This window comes from Osmerus eperlanus, chromosome 15 (assembly GCF_963692335.1).
Source record: "Osmerus eperlanus chromosome 15, fOsmEpe2.1, whole genome shotgun sequence".
NCBI classification, from domain to species: domain Eukaryota; kingdom Metazoa; phylum Chordata; class Actinopteri; order Osmeriformes; family Osmeridae; genus Osmerus; species Osmerus eperlanus.
The window spans coordinates 7442224-7463579 of NC_085032.1; the positions used below are offsets into that span (position 1 = coordinate 7442224).

At 42.1% G+C, this 21356-nt stretch overlaps 1 protein-coding gene across 3 annotated transcripts in view; it reads left to right on the forward strand.

Moving 5' to 3' along the window:
• The first annotated feature begins 2591 nt into the window (after nt 1–2591).
• myo3a (myosin IIIA) overlaps nt 2592–21356 on the forward strand; it is a 46542-nt gene continuing 27777 nt past the window's right edge. For all 3 annotated transcript variants that reach the window (XM_062479837.1, XM_062479835.1, XM_062479836.1), the window contains exons 1-5: nt 2592–2710; nt 4776–4959; nt 6055–6189; nt 13680–13784; nt 14226–14325. In XM_062479837.1, coding sequence (XP_062335821.1) covers nt 2709–2710; nt 4776–4959; nt 6055–6189; nt 13680–13784; nt 14226–14325 — 526 coding nt within the window. In that variant the 5' untranslated portion in view covers nt 2592–2708. The remainder of the gene's footprint in view (nt 2711–4775; nt 4960–6054; nt 6190–13679; nt 13785–14225; nt 14326–21356) is intronic.

A 21356-nucleotide genomic window follows, 5' to 3' on the forward strand; every position in this document is an offset into this window, starting at 1 on the left:
TTCCTGGAGGTTCTGTGAGGACCTGAGTGAAGTCATGGCCCGTCACACCCAGTGGCCGTCTTGGTGTCCCTTCTGTTGCCTGATGCTAACCTGTCATCTCTGCTGTTATTTATGTCTGTATGTCTATTATGTCGGATATCCTACCACCTCCACAAGTATGGCCATTACACTAATGACCCAGCCTTGATGACTTTGATACACTCTGCAATATTATGTTTCTTATTCTTGCTGTTAATAATAAATGGCTAAAGAAGGTGAGCCCTGTTGGTAGCGACGGCTCTCACTTAGCGTTGGTATCAAGATTGAGACCTAAGCATGCTGATGCACCTCCACAGCTATACAGTAAGTTCATGATAACTTGCGTGTGTGACTTCCTGGCCTGATTTTGTTTGTAACCTTTGCTAAACAAATGAAAGCCAGGTTGGCTTGTATTAGACAAGTATTATTTGCAAGAAGTGAGTGTGTGTGTGTGTGCATGTGGGTCAGTGTGTGTGTGTGTGTGTGCGTGTGTGTGTGCGTGCATGTGTGTGTGTGCATGGGTGTGCATAAGTCTTTTCATTGTATTTTGGTATCTGTAGTCACTATCTCTGTTGGTCTTCCTCACCAAAGAAGGTCAGTCAATCTTTGTTTTGTATTTACTGCAAGCTGAGACTGGGTATGTGGCATTGTTATAGTGGCATCTATCATACCAGTCTATCATCCTAATGCATATTTTAGATCAAGAGATAAAATTGCATGTGTATTGTTCTGCATCAATGGAACACTTACTGCTTTACCTATTAGTGGTTTACGTGATTGCATTGAAATCTCCATGCATATTTGTGGACATACTAAATTGTGTTTGTCAACACACCTAAACTGTGGCTTATCCTCATTCAACTTGACTGATGTGCAGTTAGAGTACAGTATATCCCACTGTTACTAGCTAGGCCCAGCATTTAGCCACACAGTTTTGATATTCCTGTAACATGAAGATGTTTAGTGTGTGTGGATTGGCATCGGCACTGGAAATCCCTCCATACCACAATGCTGCACCATGACTGAGTCAGCAAAACACAAAAGCCAAATCTGCTGACTTTGATGTGCCCAAAACAGGTAGATTATCCTGGCACCTGTGCCAGCTGCTTGCCTGTGCCAAGGTTAATCCGAAATTTAACCCTCATAAAGGTCGGATTAGACCGGCTCCGTTTTACCCTCCAGTGTAATGGGTCTCCAGTTACCCCTAAGGACCTCAAGTGGCCAAACTTGTGTCTCACTGAAACCCATCTTAGATGGAACACCGTCTCTTATTGTAATGCCACTCTTTGGGAAAGGACTATATCTCTGTTTATAATTTGACATGTCTGGCTAGATAATCCAGTGTAAAGTGAATCGTAGAGGTTGCTGTATCACAGAAACATAATACTTGAATATCTACTTCGCAAGGATGTTTTACATACATTTTAGAACCTTTTTTGACCTTCAAAAGAAGCACTTTCATGCTTGTGTGACCTTACGAAGTAACAAATCTCACCAACGCCACAGCTTGTAAACATGATATTCAGTTCTGTGGTTCAGTATTTGCATTTGTGTAAACAGACTGCCCTAAAGCAACATCTTTGAGCACCTAATCACATGTGACAGGTAGCCATTGCTCCGGGTTAGGTAACTCCACGCACACACAACGCACACACACACTCACACACACACACACACATACCCAATACTGACATACTCTCACTCACACGCGCGCACACACACATAAACACACACACAAGACTCCCTTGCAGCATGTGTTTGTGTTGGGGTTGACCAGGACAGGTCCTATAAGGTTTCAACCGCAGCTCCTGTATCACAGCGTGTTGTCACATATAGAAGAGCTGATTCATTATTGAGCAGGTCTGCAGGTTACTAGGTCTTATACATTAGAAGAACATGAGCACAATTACCTGCTCTGTGGGACTCCTGTATAGGGTTCTAATTGGTCTGCATAGGCAATGACTATTTCTCTGTAAAATAATGTGTGCAATCAGGGTTAACAAGTCTCACATTGTCGCTATGTTCAATTGACAAAAATATGCAGTATACAAACATAAACTGGATTTTTGGTCATTACAAAGTGATACATGCAAGGTTATTACTTTTTCTTGTTGTAGTGGCTTAATCAGACAGGGTGAAAAGGTTTTGAAGTAGGTGCATGTTTGCAACCTTGAAACATTAGAGAAAACTTATGTTGAAGACATACGCGTACAGTAAAGTGTAAGCTTTGGTTACAGTGCTAAGCAGGTTCCTTCCAAATGAGAGATTTACCCAAAGTAGAAAGAATTGTTCGAACATGAATTATGCAAAAGTATGATTCCTCTCTCAAAAGCAAGGGATGGCAGTAAGTAAGAGTGTGCACAGTGCACATCTCCCCCGTTCTGTATCCTCAGTGCTTCTAACCAGCTTTAGTCCGTGAATGGGAGTCTATATAGGGAAAGGCTGATGGCGCAACAGCTGCTAATTCCTTTTAATCCTGACATATCTCCTACTACTTACAGATTGTTTCCAATGGCAGGCATGAGGCAGGCATGAGGCAGAGGGATTGCTGCTGAGATTAGCCAGCGTTAGCTCCTCCTCCACTGTTTACTCTGGCTGCTAACTCTCCTCTCACTCCTTCCATGACTCCCGTTTTCACATAAATGGATTAACCCCTCCGCCAAAATGTCCCCAGGCACATTGAGAAAACAATGTAAGTTATTTTCTTTTGTTTGTGTTGTTGTAGTGTTGGTCGATGGGTAGATAGTCTAATGGCCAAGACAGAGCTTGGTGAGATGTGTGAAGGCTTGACAGGGTATATCCTTGGGCCTGAATGGTGTGACTCAGTCAACAAATAATCTGACAGAACTTTTCATGCATATCATTGAGTGGTTCTGAGCCTCTTACAGGTGCAAATGAATACACATACTTCCTCAGCCCCATGTTGCTGGATGCAGAGCTGCCGTACAGAGCAGGAATGCTCACCTCTTCACTCACTTTATCAGAATACTTAATCTCCTGTTCTTATACAGTGACCTAAGTAAAAGGCATTGACATTTATTGCCAAGACGTTTTGCACTCAATTTGTTGTGTTTTGAAGCAATAAGTAATTGCTCCATCAATTGGAAAGTCTAATAGAGTGGTCAAGATATGTTTTTCCACTTTTTACAGTGATTGGAGAGTTCCCCTGCAATTCCACCTCTAGTTAGCAGTCTAATGTACATTATGGACTGGGTTATTACTGCTTGGAAGCTTTCTGAAGCTGTACACATCCACGTTAGCCTACCCCATGAAGCTTATCCTGCTCATGCATGCACTATTGCACAGCAATTTTGTGGATCCCATAAAAATCCCAAATCCCATGTGTATGTAAACTCTTAGTTCCCCTGTGGGTTGGCCCTGCTGTTAAAATTCATTGTTATTATCCTTCCCGCTCCATTAAAAGCCTCTTTTGTCTTTTTGTCATGTATGTATTTAAGTATTTTACGACGCTGACATAAACCTAGGCAGACCTTTTATAGGAATATTACACCAAGAAAAAAGTTGTGTAAGTATTGTCGTCTGACTTCTTGCTCATAGTGCCTTGTTACCGTTCAAAGTACCACATGAGTTATCAGTTGTACCCTGCGACTAAAGAAAAGGAGGACACGACCACCGTCTTGGGATGGTTGAGGGCTGTATACTGTGTTGCAGCCAATTTATTTGATATTACTAAACGTACACAGTGGACCTTCCTGATTGTTGTCAGTGAGGTGATGGGACACTTTTGAACCTGTCATTGTTCAAGTGAAAGAAAGATGACCTTTACAACGTCTTGTTTTTCTTTACACATTCAAAAAATCATCCATCCAGCATCCAAAAAACGCTAACTCATCCAGTGATTATTTTTCAGGTGTACTCATCGAATGAATAATATGTGACATCCAATGAACTTTGAGTCTTCTAGTCCTGGCACATAAAGTTCTGTAATATAATTTTGGTTTTGGCAGTAAGTAAAATTGCCAGTCTTTGGCAGTTTTTCTGATAACCACATTTTGATTACCGCTGAAGCTTTATTCCATTCCCGCCGTGTTGATTAGAAACCTTTCTGTGAACTCTCCAACCAGTTATCTGCATGTGACAACTTTTCTTTTTTTATTAATATATTTTGTGGGGCATTGCTGCCTTTATTATTTTTCAAAGTGTCTGTGTAGAGTGAAAGGAAATGTAAGGGAGAGAGCGAGCAGAAAAGTTCCTGGGCTGGATTCAAGGGGTGATAAAATATATGGTATGCATATCCAATGAGCCGCCAGGGTGATCTGTTATTACTTCATTCACTTCACACGTGTGTGTGTGTGTGCCGGTGGGAGAACGTCTTAAGAATGTGGACACGCTTCTTAGCGTCTTCTTCATCCTCTTTGTGCCTTCATGTCCGTTTATCAAAGTTCTTTGTAGATTTAATGTGACTTGTGAAAGACATTACTGAGCTTGAGAGAAACTGCTGGTTTTTGGCTTTCTGGTGGTTTGTGTTGCAAAAGTCTGCATTGGTGTTTCTCAAACTAGGTGTTTTGCTTATTACTCATGAATTGGCATTCAAATAAACCACCAACACAACATAAAATTCTTGGCTGATGTACACCGTTTGTACTTGAACAGAATACCCAGTACACACTGCAAGTATCCTGGGGGGAAAGGTGTGCAGAGGAGGGTGACATAACATCTGCAACGTTACTGTACTGTTTATTCAGAACTATCGCAAGTACTTCCTGTCATCCAGTCTGTCTGCTCTTCCTCCTCAGGAGATCTCTGATGAAGATGTTTCCACAATCAGGGAAATCCATCGTCTTCGACAACTTCCCAGACCCGTCCGACACCTGGGAGATCATCGAGACTATCGGGAAAGGGACTTATGGGAAAGTCTACAAGGTGCTGAACAAGATCGATGGGAGCAAAGCGGCTGTCAAGATCCTAGACCCCATCCATGTAAGACGTGTGGCATTTTGGTAGTCAGTGCATGTCAGTCTTATCAGTTTGTGAGTGACATCCTTTTCCCTGTGAGGGTTTATAAATCCTCTGCAACTCAAAAACTTGCCATACTTCCACCTGAAGAACTACCATCGTAATCAGATACGTTTAGGCCACACACACTTTGTCTCTCTGTCTTAGATTGTCTATCCAGTTTCAGTGCAAGTCCTTCCAAATCCTTTTATTTCTGTGTTCCTTTCTCTGCATCCCTCTTTCTGCATCCCTCTCATTGCATCTCCCTGTTCATCCATCCCTCTGTAGCCTCTCTCAATGAATGCCACAAGGTCATTGTAATCATATCAAATTAGGTCTTATTACCCAGCAATCTTTAGCATTCAACCATTGTCTGCTGTTTCTCAGGGCCCATTTAACGTCTGAAATGATCTAAAAGACTAACAATGTTGCAGGCTCTCCATTTTTTAAGTATCCGTCCATTCACAAAGCATATGCCATGACTTAAGATTAAAGAAACATGTGTTGACAGACCATCATGGTACATTCAATATCATGTCTGTGTTTTTTTTTAAGGTAAAATGAATTGCACCAGTCACCTAGACTGTTTTAATTTGGATACATTTTCATCCATTAAATTGGAACCTCATCATAATCATCGTCTCATTAGACATGAAAGAGCTTGTTCCTTTTTCTCATCATTAAGGCATAATCATCTATGGGCTGTCTGAGAGGAAAATTGTTTTAATCAATCGGTTGATCGGCTTCTGCAGGAGGAACCAGTAATTCTGTTGAAACTTCAGTCGGGTGATTCACCAGGCACAGATCTGTAGTGGGATTCTGCATCTCAAACCAGCCCATTTATCTCTTTCAAACAGTTAGGCTTCAGTATTTGAGGAAGCTTTCTCTTCAGCCCGGAATATTGTTTTGTCTGTGTCATTCTGAGTGCCATCTAAACAGCTGACCTGTAAACTACAGTTGATCAAGGACAGAGGACATGTTTTAGTGCAATGATGTTTACCTTCAAATGACCCTATGCACTACTTCTAAGAATACGACATTACCACTGTAACACTTAACAGCAATCCCCTTGTTTTGCAGGATATAGATGAGGAGATTGAAGCAGAGTACAACATCCTCAAGGCCCTCTCAGACCATGCTAATGTGGTCAAGTTCTTTGGGATGTACTACATGAAGGACGTGAAAAATGGCGACCAGTTGTGGCTAGTACTGGAGGTAGGCATTTGACACACAATGACACATTACCTGAACAACACAGTAGTAGAAGGTAGAGGCTAGAAGTCTAGTTTTATATTTCGTCTTTTTCTCTATTTCCAATTGCTGTGAATGCACCCTTAGGATTGCTGCTCAATTTACGTTGTATTCTGTGCAATGCCAATAAAGGACTTCTATATCACATCTTAGACACATTCATCAAACCTCTGTCCGTTAGCGCGATTGGTCGTTCTGACCAACCTCATCACCATGACAGTCCCTGAGCCCCATGCGTCTCACCCTGATTGGGTCTGACCATGTACATTGGAATCCATTTAGCTCACAACCAAGCAACATACATATGGAGTCTGACTGAACAGGCGGAAGACGTTACACAACGGCCTGAGACCCAGCAGGGGGTCTGGACCCCTGGTCGGGTTCGTAGGAGGCTACTTAGCCTCAGGTCGGAGCCTCAGGTCTAGTATCGCTGGCTCTACCTGCACCGTGCTGAGTGAAGCACTATGGGGATTACGTTTTCTGGCAAGTCTGTGATTTCGTTCAGAGCTGCTCTTGTGTGGAGGAGCGTGGAGACTATTCTAAGACCTGGGCTGAAAGACGCTGGGGTTTTAGAACATGCCTCTTTTTGTTTGGATCCTGGTGTTTGCTGGGATGTTGGCATCATCGACTCCAGTGTCTGAAAAAGCATTGTGTTACTGTCCATGATTTTAGTTGCACTCTTGGTCAACTCGAGAGCCAATATCATTGATATGACTGAAGTAGTGCACCTCATGTAGGGCAAGAAAATAATCAGGTGTTAGCGTTCCTGGTAAAGGAAAATAAAGATTCTATGGTGATGCAATGGCTGGAACCAGGTCATATTTCAAAGCGCAGCTCAAGGGGACCTTGGTTTTGTTTCCCTACATTTGAGAGGACGACGTGGCCCTCCCACCCCATCATATTTCATTTCCTCTTAAAGCCCTTTGAAATGTCAGCCTCCAGACAAAAGGTGTAATAGAGGTCAACCCGCTCCGACAAAAGGTGTTTGTCGGGGTCTGGTGGGGCACAGAGAGTTTCTTTCTTTGTGCATCCTGACCTTTGACCCTCTGGTTTGTGCTCTGGTTGGAGAAGACAGAGAGGCTGGTCCAGATATTTAAGTGACTGGTGATTGGTCCAGATACCGAAGTGACTGGTGATTGGTCCAGATACCTAAGTGACTGGTGATTGGTCCAGATATTTAAGTGACTGGTGATTGGTCCAGATACCTAAGTGACTGGCCGCCTCACCAGGCAGGAAAAGGAAACCACACAAGACCAAGAGTCACACCTGGAGTCTGTCCAGTCCTCAGACAGCAGCAGTGTTGGGTGTGTAGATATGTGTGTGTTTGTGTGGAAGTGTCTGTCCGCGTATGAGTGAACGTGTGTGTGTGTGCAAGTGGGTCTACCTCTGCGTTTCTGTACGTGTTCTGGTGTGTGTACGCTGTGAGTCACATCCACTTCATGCAGGCAGTCACCTCTACAGTAAAGTGCCCTGGGGAAGAAGCTCTCTCAGCTGGCGTCCCAAGTGCTGATGCCATCTATGCTATTATGTTCTGTGTTCTGTTTCCATTACTTTAGCCTGTGTTACAAGCTGAAATGTAAGGTCAGGTAGCAGAGGAACCCAGCTAACATATTTCTGTAATCCAAGCACATGGAACACAGCAACAACATTAGCATCCCCACTCCATTCCATTCCACCCCCACCCCACCACACCCCCTCGTGTTCCACAAGCCCGGAGGATAGCTTTTCACATCGCCAGCTTGTGTTTCTGTCTGCTTTCTTTAACGTCCTTCTCAGTGACCTTTGTAAGGGTTGTATTATTACCTGACTTCGTTCATTTCACTGGCCTATACCATTTACAGAACGATAATTCAAGAAACCTTTACAGACAGTGTGAACGACAAGCATGCTAACCAAGGGCTTTAATGTAATTCAACTTTGAGGAGCAGCACTGTACCAATTCTGACTTTTGTTTAAAGTCAGACTCCCTGAAGTATTCTGATATAATGCAATTACAAGTCTCAGAAGCAGGGCCAGTGTTTGGGCGTTCTCAGCCAGCTTTGCTGGTTTGTTTACCTCCTATTTCACCAGAGTTTTGCATATCTGTGTGCAAACTCTCTTGATTCAAATTCTCTCAGGCAGCAGTCCAAATCTGAGGGCTTATCCTCAGGCTGAAATCACGGCCTTCCAGACTGCTGGGTGCCTTTTTTTGTGACCATGTGTATTGCCGACCAAAATCAGTAATAAGTGCATGTGTGCGTGCATATGTGTGTGTAGGTGGTGTAAAGAGGTAGGGTGGGTTCGGAAGCAGAGGTAGGGTGGGGTGGTCGGTTGGGATGGAGTCACCATGGTTACTGTCCATCAGTCTAACGAGTGATTTTCCATGTCGCCGTGCTGATCAGAGGAGCCCCTCTCTGCAGTGTGCGCGGCTCGCCCTCATTATGACGAGGATCCGCACAAATTGCATCCTCCACTTTGTGCTCACGGCCCCCATCTCTGTGCTGTGCTTCTTCCTGTTAGCGGATGTGGGCTGAGATGAGTGAGCTTTCATCTATTGGTCCCCAATCTGGGCCCATTGAAGTCCAGGGACCTCAAGCTTGTATTAAAACTTCAAAGATGGCATGGATGTGGCCAATGTGATACTCTAATTAAGACTTGTGTCAATTACGGACCTGGGTTTGTGATTTGTTGGTTCATGTGGCCTTGGTGAACTTGGCGACAAGTGGCACTGTATCTAGAATGGCTTCCCGTCTTTTTTAAAACAACTTCGGTACCATTTTTTGCATTATGCAATATGCATCTCCAATATGCAAACCAGCCTTTTAACATGAAAACATTTGTATACAATATATATATTTTTTTAAATTAAACTAATGGCCTTTTCAGCAGCTTATTAGTCACAAATTGATATTGCTGCTGATGCTGATTACATGTTGCACTTTATTTGTTTATTGTGATCAATAGGCCACCAGTAGAAAACTATGTAATAAGGTCTAAATTGCATATCGGTCATCTTCTGTATCTCCTTTATGTCATTTTTGGCTACAGTCAACATCCCTATATTCTGCATGACTCCTGGTACATCTGCTTATTCTTTTGCATTATAATTCTATATTATTACTTTTTCAACCATTTCAACCTGTTTCTTACTATTATTACAAATCTGTCCTTCCACCGGTGAAGTGTCTTGAATGACCATCAGAATACGTTAAAATAGCCCAGGCTGTTTTTGTCTGTGTCTCAGTGCAAATTGTGGCTCGGAGCTGACTTGACCAACAAGTATGCATCTGTATTTTGTAACATGACGTGGTTAGAAAGGCTTGTACCAATATGTGCAGACCTAATGCCGGCTTCCTGCCTTGTGTAATTAATTAGCTGTTGAGAGAACATAACCCAATCACAACCCAGTCACACTATAAAGTCTAGGCATTACTTTAGAGACTCTTAATGTAGATAAATAGTTGGAATCCTGTAGCTATATTTGTTTCAATTATCCACCATAAGACAGTTATTTAGACAGGAATCACTATGATAGGCCAAGTTAATCGTCCAGTCACTGAAACGAACTAGAGTAGATGAATTAGCTGGACACTTAAATACCTGATGGTGGCATTTAATCAGCGATGGCGGTGGTCCTATTTCCTTGAACTGACCCAGTAAACACATCTGATGGTGGTGCATGGAAGAGGAATCCAAAATATTATTTTAGCTTTTTTATTTTACTATGGTTGTTGTCCAGTTTTGTATAATTTGGCAATCCAAACATCACTTACCACCTATTATCTTTTTGAAAGCCTCTAAAGCAACTATCCTTCCCCTGACCAGCTCCAGTACTCCAGTCCAGTCCAGTCGCTCTGGATAAGAGCGTCTGCTAAAGGACTAAATGTACACCTCAAAGGCAAACCATCATCAATTGACAATGAGGTTTAATATGACATTGTTTTTAAAGGCCTTTCATTAACCGCTGTCAGAAAGTAGACACCTCATTATTCCAGAGTGAACAATAAGGTTGCATTAAACAAAGGGGGAGTTTAGCCTGGATTGGTCCTAGAATACATGAGTGCACACACACACACACACACACACACACACACACAAACAAGCACACAAACACACTTTTGGAGGTAGGCTAACTTTGAGTTTGAGGGACTAAGTCTATTCACTTGGAGATTTGATGAAACACTGCACCTGTGTGACATAAGGGCGGTCTTATAAGCTATTCTGCTGATAACCTCTCCCCAACCGATATCCATTTTAAAGCTGGGTATGAGTGAGTGGGCATCCCCATTCAACTCTTCTTTATATTTGTTTGATCTATTTCTTCCACGGGTCTTTGATCTGTTCCAATAATTTACATGACTAAACAAGCACCTGATCTGCTGTAGTAAATATCCTGCTCTGTTCTTGGTTTTTGGTTCCCAACAACCAATTATATCTCAGAAGACTTTTTATTGGAATATAAGGACTCTATGTTCTTTTTGAAGACATCCTATACCATTGTATAGGCTGGTTGAAGCTCATTGAAAGGTACAATAGGTACGTTTTTTCAGTAAAAAATAAGTTCTGTCCCCTATAAACATGTTGTGTAAGCTAATGAGGCCCTCTGAGAATTGTTTAGCAACACAGACAGACAGCTCAGTTCCAGTGGAATGTCAATTGCAAACTTTGAAACGGTCCGCTACTTTCCAGCCAATAATTTCCAGCAATCCTGTTTCAGCCAATCGCCTTCTGCAAAGAGAGTTTTCCTCCTTGGCTTATTTTGTGAAACCACTGTTGAGGAAAGCGCTGAAGTTCAGACAAGATTCGGGAAGAACCGTTTCTCGTATCATAATTTATTTAATTATATATCCTATTGTAGGCAGAAATGTCTGATTGCAGCTATAATATCTCTAGACCTAAATTGATGCGTCATGCTAAGCATTGTGGTCGTTGGGACTCTTTCCAATGGGGGCTTTTAAACTAAGATGCTGAATCATCCAGGGATTGGCTAGATTTACTAGTCGCACCCACTTTGTATTCTCAAATGTATATAACACCCTTAACTAAACTACTGCTATCACCATGTATTAGCATTTCAATTTATCCCTTCTCTTTTGATAGTGGGGTGTAAATAGCTGACTAAGACTTTTAAAGCCACAGTCAGTCTGGAAGAAGAAGCTAGTCGGTGATGGCAGTTGCATTACCCCCGAGTCTCATCTACATCCACGTGAGGAATTATGTTGATGCCGTCTGAGGCTGACAGTAATTATGTGCCCACACTGTCGAGACTAATGATCCCATCCCTGACATTAGACTATGGGGAATTTCACCTGTAGGTCATGTCTTGCCTAGTGAAATCAATGAAATATAAACTCACGTTGGCATGTTGTCCTGTCTATCAGATGTAATCAATTCTTCCTCAGGACCAATTGTGGCTAGCTTTGGCAAGGACAAGTGTGAAATGTAACACGTGTCCAGTCTGCAGGGACTGTGACTGCTTATCTACACTTCCGAAATCATAAATGCGTACGTTAAACATGACGACGTGGGCCAAACACTGCGGCTTACCGTTTAGCGTGTCTAATGCCAGCCGGGGAAACAGAGCTTCACCCATTAATATGAGTGTGCCTTCTCGCCCTGTGTAATTTAATGATGACAGGTGATCCCAGTAGTGATGTGGCTGACGTCAGGCTGGGCTCAGTCTCTGTCTGCGAGCGCTCTCCGATACGCTCTGCTCATCCGCAGTTTGTCTGTCAGTCTAATGGGAGGTCGAGGCAGGGTCTTCGAGGCAGTGATGAAGCCCTACCTTGACAGCAAAGATACATTTTGGATAGACGGACAGTTTTGTAGATGAAATGCTGAAACGCTCTGTCAAGGTCAAACCAGGGAAAGTTTGAGGTCTTTCCATCTCTCGCATAATTTAGAATAACCCAGTTAACCACAGTTATCTTCCTGCTATTTCTGCTATTTTCTCATCTTTCTTTTTCAATAGAGTAGCCTGATGAACTGTGGGTAGAACGAACAATTGACATGCCCCTGTGGTTAGCTCAATTATATGTGGACGCCAATACAACCAAGGTGATATCATATCCTATAAGGACAGATGCTGTGGGCAGTATTGTACCGAGAAAACAAAAAGATCCCTCGTTGCTGGAACGTTCCCCGTAGGCCTATGTTGTCATGTTTGTAGGCTACTGTTTTGATTCAAGCATCCGGATAATGTAAAAAACATTGTATGCTTTGTAATCTTTTGGAATTTGCATGCTGTTTGGGAACCCCTGTGCGACATAAATGGGCTACGTTATTTGTGAGACCACCTATGGAATCGTGAAAGATTTCTAGCCAGGCAATCAAAGGAGTGTTTTTTAGATTTTCCACAACAACATGGTATACCTAATTATGCTTTTAGTTCACAAGTGTGAAAGATCTCTGTGATTATGGATGTGTGTGGAGTGCAAGTGTTGTCTGTATAATTAGACAAATGGAAATGTCCTGTCTCGAAACACAAAATGCTTTCAAGTATGCTATTCCTTATGAAAATGTGTTTTGCAAATGCAAAACATGGACAGTGCAAGTTCCATTTAAAGGACCGTTTTAACAAAAGAATCGTTTGGTTGATTAATGCTGAATATTAAACACCAAAATCTGCTCTGCATGAAAAACGTTTTCCCATAGCCCACTGTTTGACACACCACATCATGCTGTTTATCTTTTATCGGGGGTCATGCCAAAACAGCCCAAAATGAAAGGGTATTGTTGTTGCCTAGGCAACACCTGAGGCAATTTTCTGCAATTTTCTGGGAGGGATTGCCATTGACAAGAAAGCTAAGTCAAACCTGAGGATGCACACTTCTATACACACAAAATCCATCATTTAGACTCTGCATGCTCGTAGATACAGTACATTATACATGTACACGTACAACAACAATACACGTCAAATCTGTCATTGTACTGATGAATGCAGCATTCGGTTAGCTTTGAAGATGCTCCGCAAGGCCACTCAATACATTTGGCCAAAGCTCAGGCATGTATTACAGTAGAGCCTTAAGAGCTTGCACTAGACCTCAGTAGATTTACCAAGTACTGTAGGAGGATGTGCTTGATTTGAGGGCCATGATTCACACATCTTTAATGAATATTCCGTTAAGTCACCACAAAGTAGATTAAACCCCCTCACAAAAAAATCTGCATTTTATTTTATAGGGCACGATTCCCACCTCCCCTTAAGCTGCTTTAGAAAGATAAGCTGCAGAAGATTGAAGAGTACATTATCGAATACCCCAAACACATGCCGGAAGATTCCCTCTGAAATCTTCAGCTCTGATACCAGGCTTTTATCAAATGTTACACAATATGAAATTATTCAGTTCTAGATTCTCTAAAGATTGATGAAGCTCATTGTCTCGGTTTTCGGAACCGTAAAGCTGACTCATGCTCAGGGTTTATGTAAGCTGAGGAAAAGTCATGTTCTTTTCTCTGTGGTTCTGCTGCAGCTCTGCAATGGAGGCTCGGTAACAGATCTGGCCAAAGGAATGCTGAAGAGAGGGGACAGGATGGACGAGCCTGTTATTGCCTACATCCTACACGAGGCCCTTATGGTAAGAGTGGTCTCTGAGGTAGAGATACTGTCATGAGAAGATATCATGTGTAGACATTACAGTGTGTATGTAATGTGAGCGTTTGTATGATTTGTATGTTCTACGGCTCCACTGTGACGGTGTAATAAGGAAGAAACAACCAGAGACAAGGCTCGAAATAAAGAAAATGCTGTATTTTATGTGCGTTCTTCCTTCAACACATCATAACTTTGGAGAGACCTTCCCTGTACTCTGTCCTTCTTCCCCCCTCTTGTAGCCTCAGCCAGCACCTTCAGGGTACAAACACAGTCGTTAGCATGATTCGCCCCACCTGGTCACTCTGGCGACGCCTGTCCTCCGCCTCACCCCCCGTAGAGGGCGTAGCAGGCCTATGTCCTCTTACAGTATATATTGTATATATACTGCATATGTATATACATATGTTGGTGTCTACCCCTGCAGGGACTACAACACCTGCATATCAACAAGACCATCCACCGTGATGTCAAAGGCAACAACATCCTGCTCACCACACAAGGAGGAATAAAACTGGTGGACTTTGGTATGTTCTGTCTGTGTGTGTGTGCGTGAGTGTGCGTGTGTGTGCGTGCGTGTGCGTGCGTGTGCGTGTGTGCGTGCGTGTGAGAGAGAGAAAGAGAGAGTGAGAGCTGCGACGAGCGATTGCGTACATGCTGTGATACCATGTAAATGCGTGGCTCCCGTTGGTTTACCTACAGTGGTTTGCCACTTAAATTGTGTGCCCCTTAGTTTCTTTAGAGAGGGGAAGATGTTTACATATTCTGCGAAGGCGGGAAGCCTTAATACATTTCCATTTGGTACTGGGGAGGTGGACATTGTTGTTGTTCTCACGAGTTAGCTCTGATTTGCTTTGGGCTTTTCTTAACCAAATGAGGCTTTCTGCACACCAGCGGTGGATATGAAAGGCCTGCGATGAGGAGAGCGATTCACACCTTTTCGCTGGAGTGACTCAGAGAGTTCCTTAAGGGCGTCCAAACCAGGCTGCCTCTTTTCATTACTGTAGAAAACTCCACTCAACACGAGCTTCTTTCTTTTTTTGGACCAGCTTCCATCGAGGCTGTTAAGTGGCGCCTTCTCTTAAGAGCTTTCACCTACGTTTGTGAGCACAATGCTCCGTCCCTCTCGTTGGAAAGTAGGGTCTACCGTGAAACGTCGTCCGAGCCCATAGACATGACTCGAAAGCCAAACTCCTGCTCTATCTCGGTCTTTTGTGGCGCCCGTGTTTAATGTAATGGTGGAAATTCAAGTGGCACTGTGTAGATCTGAGTAGTCAAGAGATGTGGTTTTAATACAATTTATTTAGATTATACAATTACGTAATATTAAACAAAGCTTTGCTGATCAGTCATTACGAAGGAGGTGCTAACCACAGGTCGTTCGCAAGAGTGATGAAGAACAACCCTAAAACCCTGCCTTATATAAACTTTAGATCAAATGGTTCTTCTGATGGTCAATCCATCAATGTAGCAAACTCTGTGATTGGTCAGCACTGCTCAGTGACAGTTTGACTCCATACCAAGTGTCCCACAGTTCTTTGATGTGGCATCTCTCCCCAAACCAGTAGATAGTAAAGCCACAGGAGTTCACCAGTCAAATGGTCAACTGTCCTTTGTGTGGACATCTTCAAACAAGTATTTAACTAGAGAGGGTACAATTTCTGGGGAAATTGTAGGGTGTGCTTCCTTGCGTCGGTTAAGTTTTTCCCTTCTAGTGATATTTTCAAGCATTTAGCCTACTCATATTGCATATTTCATTAAGAACACCCTTTGAAACAGCTGCGAACCCCTTTTGAAACAAGCTACTGTAACAACGTTGTCACTGGCAGTATGGAATCGCGATTCAAACAGTACTGTACCGTCTGCTCACTGAAAATATGCCCCCCAAAACGTAAATAAGTTTGACATTAATGTAGGGGGAAATGGCTAATTCAAAATAAGTTTGCTAGAGGCAAGCTAGCTGCTGTTGCTCCACAGTTCACTGATTGTTTGAAAGCGCCGGAAATGAGAAAGTTTCTTTTGACATAAAGTTTAGCTGTGGCATTGAAGACAGTACTACACACTGCCAGTGGGCGAGCCGAGTCTGACTGAGGCTAACGTCAAAACAAGCCGCGGTGTCACTCAAATTCCAAGTTTTACACAAATCACAAAAATATGCTGACCCGCTGGCTATCTTCGCAATCGCCATATCTTTAAAACACTGCCCTCCTTCTGATTTTTGATGTAGAATTGACCCTGGTACGAAATTAAGAAAATACTCATCAGAGATCGACAACAGCTGACGCAATCGTCAAGGGAGGCTGACGGGGCTCTCACGTAGCAAACCAATCAAAGTTTTTACAGCAACCTACATTAAAATCTCACCATCTGGCTGTCTTCACAATAGTCATATCGTCATAACATTGCCCTCCTTCTGTTTGTTGGTGTAGAATTGACCGAACTATAAAATTACGAAAATACTAAACTACTATGACGCTTGCATGGCTGCCGCCTAGGCAGTCTCACGGGCGACCCGCACTCGCTCAAATTACAAAGACTTTCACGACCTAAATAAAAAATCCGAGATTGCAGTTCCACTCGAAATTGCTTTCTCAACAAAACCCAATGGTTGGTAATTTTGGGGGTTGGCATTTTTCACTCATAATCCAAGCTCCAATTTGCGTGCTAGAACGTCTCTATCACGTTGTATCCATGCGTCGTTGCTAACGTGTGCTGACGTAGTGACGTAGGCTAGCACTGGTACCCTTCGTCGACAGAAGACACTTTTTGCCACAAAAACGTTGTAACCTCCTAAACTGTGCAACGGAGTGTAAATAAAAATACAAGCAGCTCAATCGCTACCAAGACGAAACTTTTGACACCTAGGTTGTCTATGTAGTCCAAATATTGACTGAGTTTTAGGGGGGCAAAAATAAATAATAATATATATGTGAGAGAACAAAGGTTGTGCTCTCGCCGAAGGCTTGAGCACACCCAATTAACATCACCCATGCAACAGGAAGGGTCAGAGCAGCTTGATCAGTTCATCTATCTTAAACTGCTCCCTCAGATCACAATAACAATACAATTGAATCCACATTGTCTCCAGACCAGCTGTCTCATCCTCCCCAGGTGTCATAAACTGCAAATGGCATCTCTACCAAATGGAGTTGATTCAACATTCATTGTATCAAGCTTCTTAACCAACTTTAGACTTCCATTAAAACACATTCCTCATATATAAAACACACACATTATAACTGTATTCCAAATTTCCACTACATTAATATATCCATTAAGACGGCGTCTGAGTATGTCAGAGTAGGCTCCACTTAGTTATTGTGAGTCCTCCTCTCTTCAGATTCACTGCTCTGGCTCCTGTCCTGGCCCAACATGCCCCCCCCTCGTGGCCCCTCTTTGCTATCCCTCACCCCCCCCGCCTTCCCCATCCCTCACCCTCCAACCTCCCTCACTCCCCCCCATCCCAACACCCCCCAGCTTCCTGAGCTAAAGTCTATCTGTCCCAGTGCAGAGACGACGTAAAGACACTAATTACTTCCAGGGGATTCTGGGTTGTAGAGAGATAACAGGAAAGCTGACATTCAGCAGAGAGAGAGAGAGTGAGGAGGGGTGGGGAGAAGGAAAAGGGGGGGGGGGGGTGGAGGAGAGGGGGGGCTAGGGGGGAGCATTGCAAGCTGATGGCCCATGGGACGAAAGAAGCAAGAGAGTGAAGGAGAGTAGGAAGAGAAAGAAGGAGAGGAGAAAGGGGGGTATTGGGAAACAGAAAGTCATAGTGTAGCTTTGTCGATTTCAGTCTGCCATCACAATGAGCTCCCTCAAGTTGCTCCCCTAAGGCTGAGGAGCGCCTCTACTCCCGACCTCCACATGAGCAGCTTGATGATGGAGCTTTTTGGGGATGTGCACCCGCTTCCTCTCAAAGCTTCATAAAGCTCCAGTTCTCTTTCACTGACGTTACTCATGTACTCATGGTTTCTCATGATTTTTTTGGTTGTTGTCAGTATTAGCATATTAGGTAGTTCCCTCAGGACACACAGATATACACACACACACATATTATTCCACAATTTATCTTTGTTATGTAACTAGGTGGCCACTGGCTGTGGCATGCTAATACAACATGCCACATTAGGAATGCTGTAAGGGGAAGGGACCCGCACAAAGCTCAAACAAGGCCAACTCTATCTGACAAGCACATCCTTTGGTCTGTGTTGTTCAATAGAGATTATGTACTGACCAGAACATATTGTCAGCTTGATTTCTTAGATATGAAAACAGGAGATAGATACAACAAACTATTTGTCAAGGAGATTCTTTTTTACAGTATTTCCTCAACTGCTTTCTTAGTCATTCAAATAAATACATAAAATGAACTGATTTATTTTGTTGTATTTAAGTATGTCATTGAAATATTGGGTAAAACTTTATAATAAGTCAACGCTTTTTGGCATTTACAAAGTGTTAACTAATAGTTAGTTAATCCTTTATAAAAAAAATTGAAACATTAACAATACATTATTAAATAGTTAATAAGCTTATTATTAAACACTATGTTGATCATTAATAAACACTGTTAAAAATTATGTATTTTATTCATAATACAATTCATAAGGTGTTTGATAACTGCATTATCATACTTTATAGACAGCTTGTTAATATAGTTGCAAACCAGTAGTTTAAAAGGTGTTAATGGTACATGAGCTGGTATAGAAAGCATTAGCAAATGGTGAACAAACCATTTACATTACCTTTATAAAGCATGAGTAAATAACTAACAACATATTTACTTATGTCTTTAATTAATGTATGCCAAGTCGAATACAGGATGTACACTATGCTTTGCAGATATCTTAACAACTATTTTATAAAGACTTACTAATGATGCAACTTCTGATTAGTAATGCAAGTTATAAAGCATTTACTAACTGTTAGTTAAGGCTTTTGCGTGACCTAATCTAAAGTGTGAACTATTTATGCCTTATTAAGCATTTATAGAAAGACTATAGGCCTATAGATGTCGTGTTTTTGTTTTTTAGAAGAAATAGCTGTTAATTTATTTACCTGGGTAATAAAATTGTATTTTATTTCCATTAAGAAGCAATACAGTAGAATTGGTATAAAAGTTGGTTACCCAAAGCTGTATTTTATTTTCAAAAAATGGCTGTAATAAACTGCAAATGTTTAGCTAGGTTACAGGTCTGCAAACGCCTTTGAAAGCAGAGATTTGTTAAAACGTTTGTTAACCGAGACCGTAGGTCGAGGGTTACAAACAAACAAATCGTTTTAACAAATTGAGGCGACAAAGCGTTTGCTGACCTGTCGAAGAGTAAACATTTGGTTTCTTATATACTACAACAATACATGGGAAGATCCCAAATCAAACACGGCGAATCTGGAGCAGACGCCATCTTGTCAGAGCAATCAGCTGCACTTGTACTGGTGACGTCATTACATCTCCAAGGCAACATATCAACAACTCTTTTGAGAACGTCTTCTGAACCAATAAGAACAGCATATTGGTTCAATTGCAACAACAGTACGAGCATTCTGATTGGCTAATGGGTAGTCATGCCAGCCGCGTATTAAGTCTTTATATTCTATGCGCGTATTGAACTGCGGTCTGATATGTATTCTTATTGCCCTCCGCTGATGTCATCTTCAAAATGAGCGAGATCGAGGAGTTTTACTATCCAGATGACAATGAAGACATCAACAGCGACAAGGAAATTCTTAACTTTCTAAAAGAGCAGAAAAGTGTGAACACAGAGAGATAAACGACAAGCGCTAGGCAGATTGCTAGGTTGTGTTGCTCAGATTTCAGATTGGTTGCTAGGTAGGTGCTAACACCTGAAACACACCGTGTGAAGACTTGAGTAGAGCTGAACAAAACGACATGTTTTAAATGAAAAGAGCTAAAAATGCCATATAATAAACAACTTACTAACCTCGACCGTTCGGTCATGCCGGGAAATATCAAACTGAGGTTATAACGTATCGACCGCTGTCTAGTAGAGCTAAGTACTGTAAGACACATGCCTGTCATTACTTAAATAAAATAGTAATTTTGTGTATCACATTGTGTTGTGTCTGTTTCCTTTTGAGAAACGTATGTTCAGCCTTTGTGAATGTGAGGTTCGAGAATGGACAAGAATACCTTAATAAATAACTTATAAATGTTTAATAAGGCATAGATAGTTCACACTTTAGATTAGGTCACGCAAAAGCCTTAACTAACAGTTAGTAAATGCTTTATAACTTGCATTACTAATCACAAGTTGCATCATTAGTAAGTGTTTACAAAATAGTTGTTAAGACATCTGCTAAGTATTAGTGTACATCATGTATTCGACTTGGCGTACATTAATTAAAGACATAAGTAAATATGTTGTTAGTTATTTACTCATGCTTTGTAAAGGTAATGTAAATGGTTTGTTCACCATTTGCTAATGCTTTCTATACCAGCTCATGTACCATTAACAGATTATAAACTACTGGTTTGCAACTATATTAACAAGCTGTCTATAAAGTATGATAATGCAGTTATCAAACACCTTATGAATTGTATTATGAATCAAATCCATAATGTTTAACAGTGTTTATTAATGATTAACATAGCATTTAATAATAAGCTTATTAACTATTTAATAATGTATTGTTAATGTTTCAAAATGTTTTATAAAGGATTAACTAACTATTAGTTAACACTTTGTAAATGCCAAAAAGCGTTGACTTATTATAAAGTGTTACCAAATATTGTATTAAATGTGATTAAAAAAAAAGATGACGTGGAGTTTCATGGCCTGGGTGAGAGGTTTGCAGACTACCGGCATCAGCAGGCCTGGAGACAGCAGAGACTAACTGAGAGGGACAGAAGAAGAAAACTGGAACTACAAAAGTGAGTCACAACGAGGGAGGCAGAAAACAAACGGGGAGAGGGAGAGACGGCGGGGGACACACGAGAGAGCGAGGGACACGCAATGAGGGGAAAGAGAAGGAAAAGGGGGGGGATGGAGCGACAGAAGAGGGGAGCTTGAAGAGACGGAGAATATGAGGGCGGAGGGGCACGCGTCTATGGATACAGACGTTCTCTGCAATCATACATGGGGTGGGGGGGAATGTGTGTGTGTGTGGGGGGGGGCACACTACAGGAAGCAGCTGAAAAAAATACAACCCCATAGTGACTCATCGCCATCACCAGGAGAGCGGAGAGACAACCCTAAAAGGAGGAGACGAGAGGGAGAGAAATGGAGGCCGGCTTTTCAGACTCCTCATGAATATTCTAATTGACAGTGTTATCTCTCTGATGATTATTAAGTGGGGCCCGCGGGCCTGCCTCTGGGTAATGTAGTGGAAAGAGAATGGCCAGGGGACGTTTTATACGAGGCGTCTTTGTGCATTCGTGAACTCTTCACATATGGTTATATGGATACAAACTGGGTTTATTTATAACGGTGGGTGTGTCTGTTTGTGGGCGCCTGTTTGTGTGTGAGTCTGTGTACGCATGCGTGTGTGCGCGTCAGCCTTGTGTGAGTACCCCCCCCCCCCGCCCTGCACATTACCC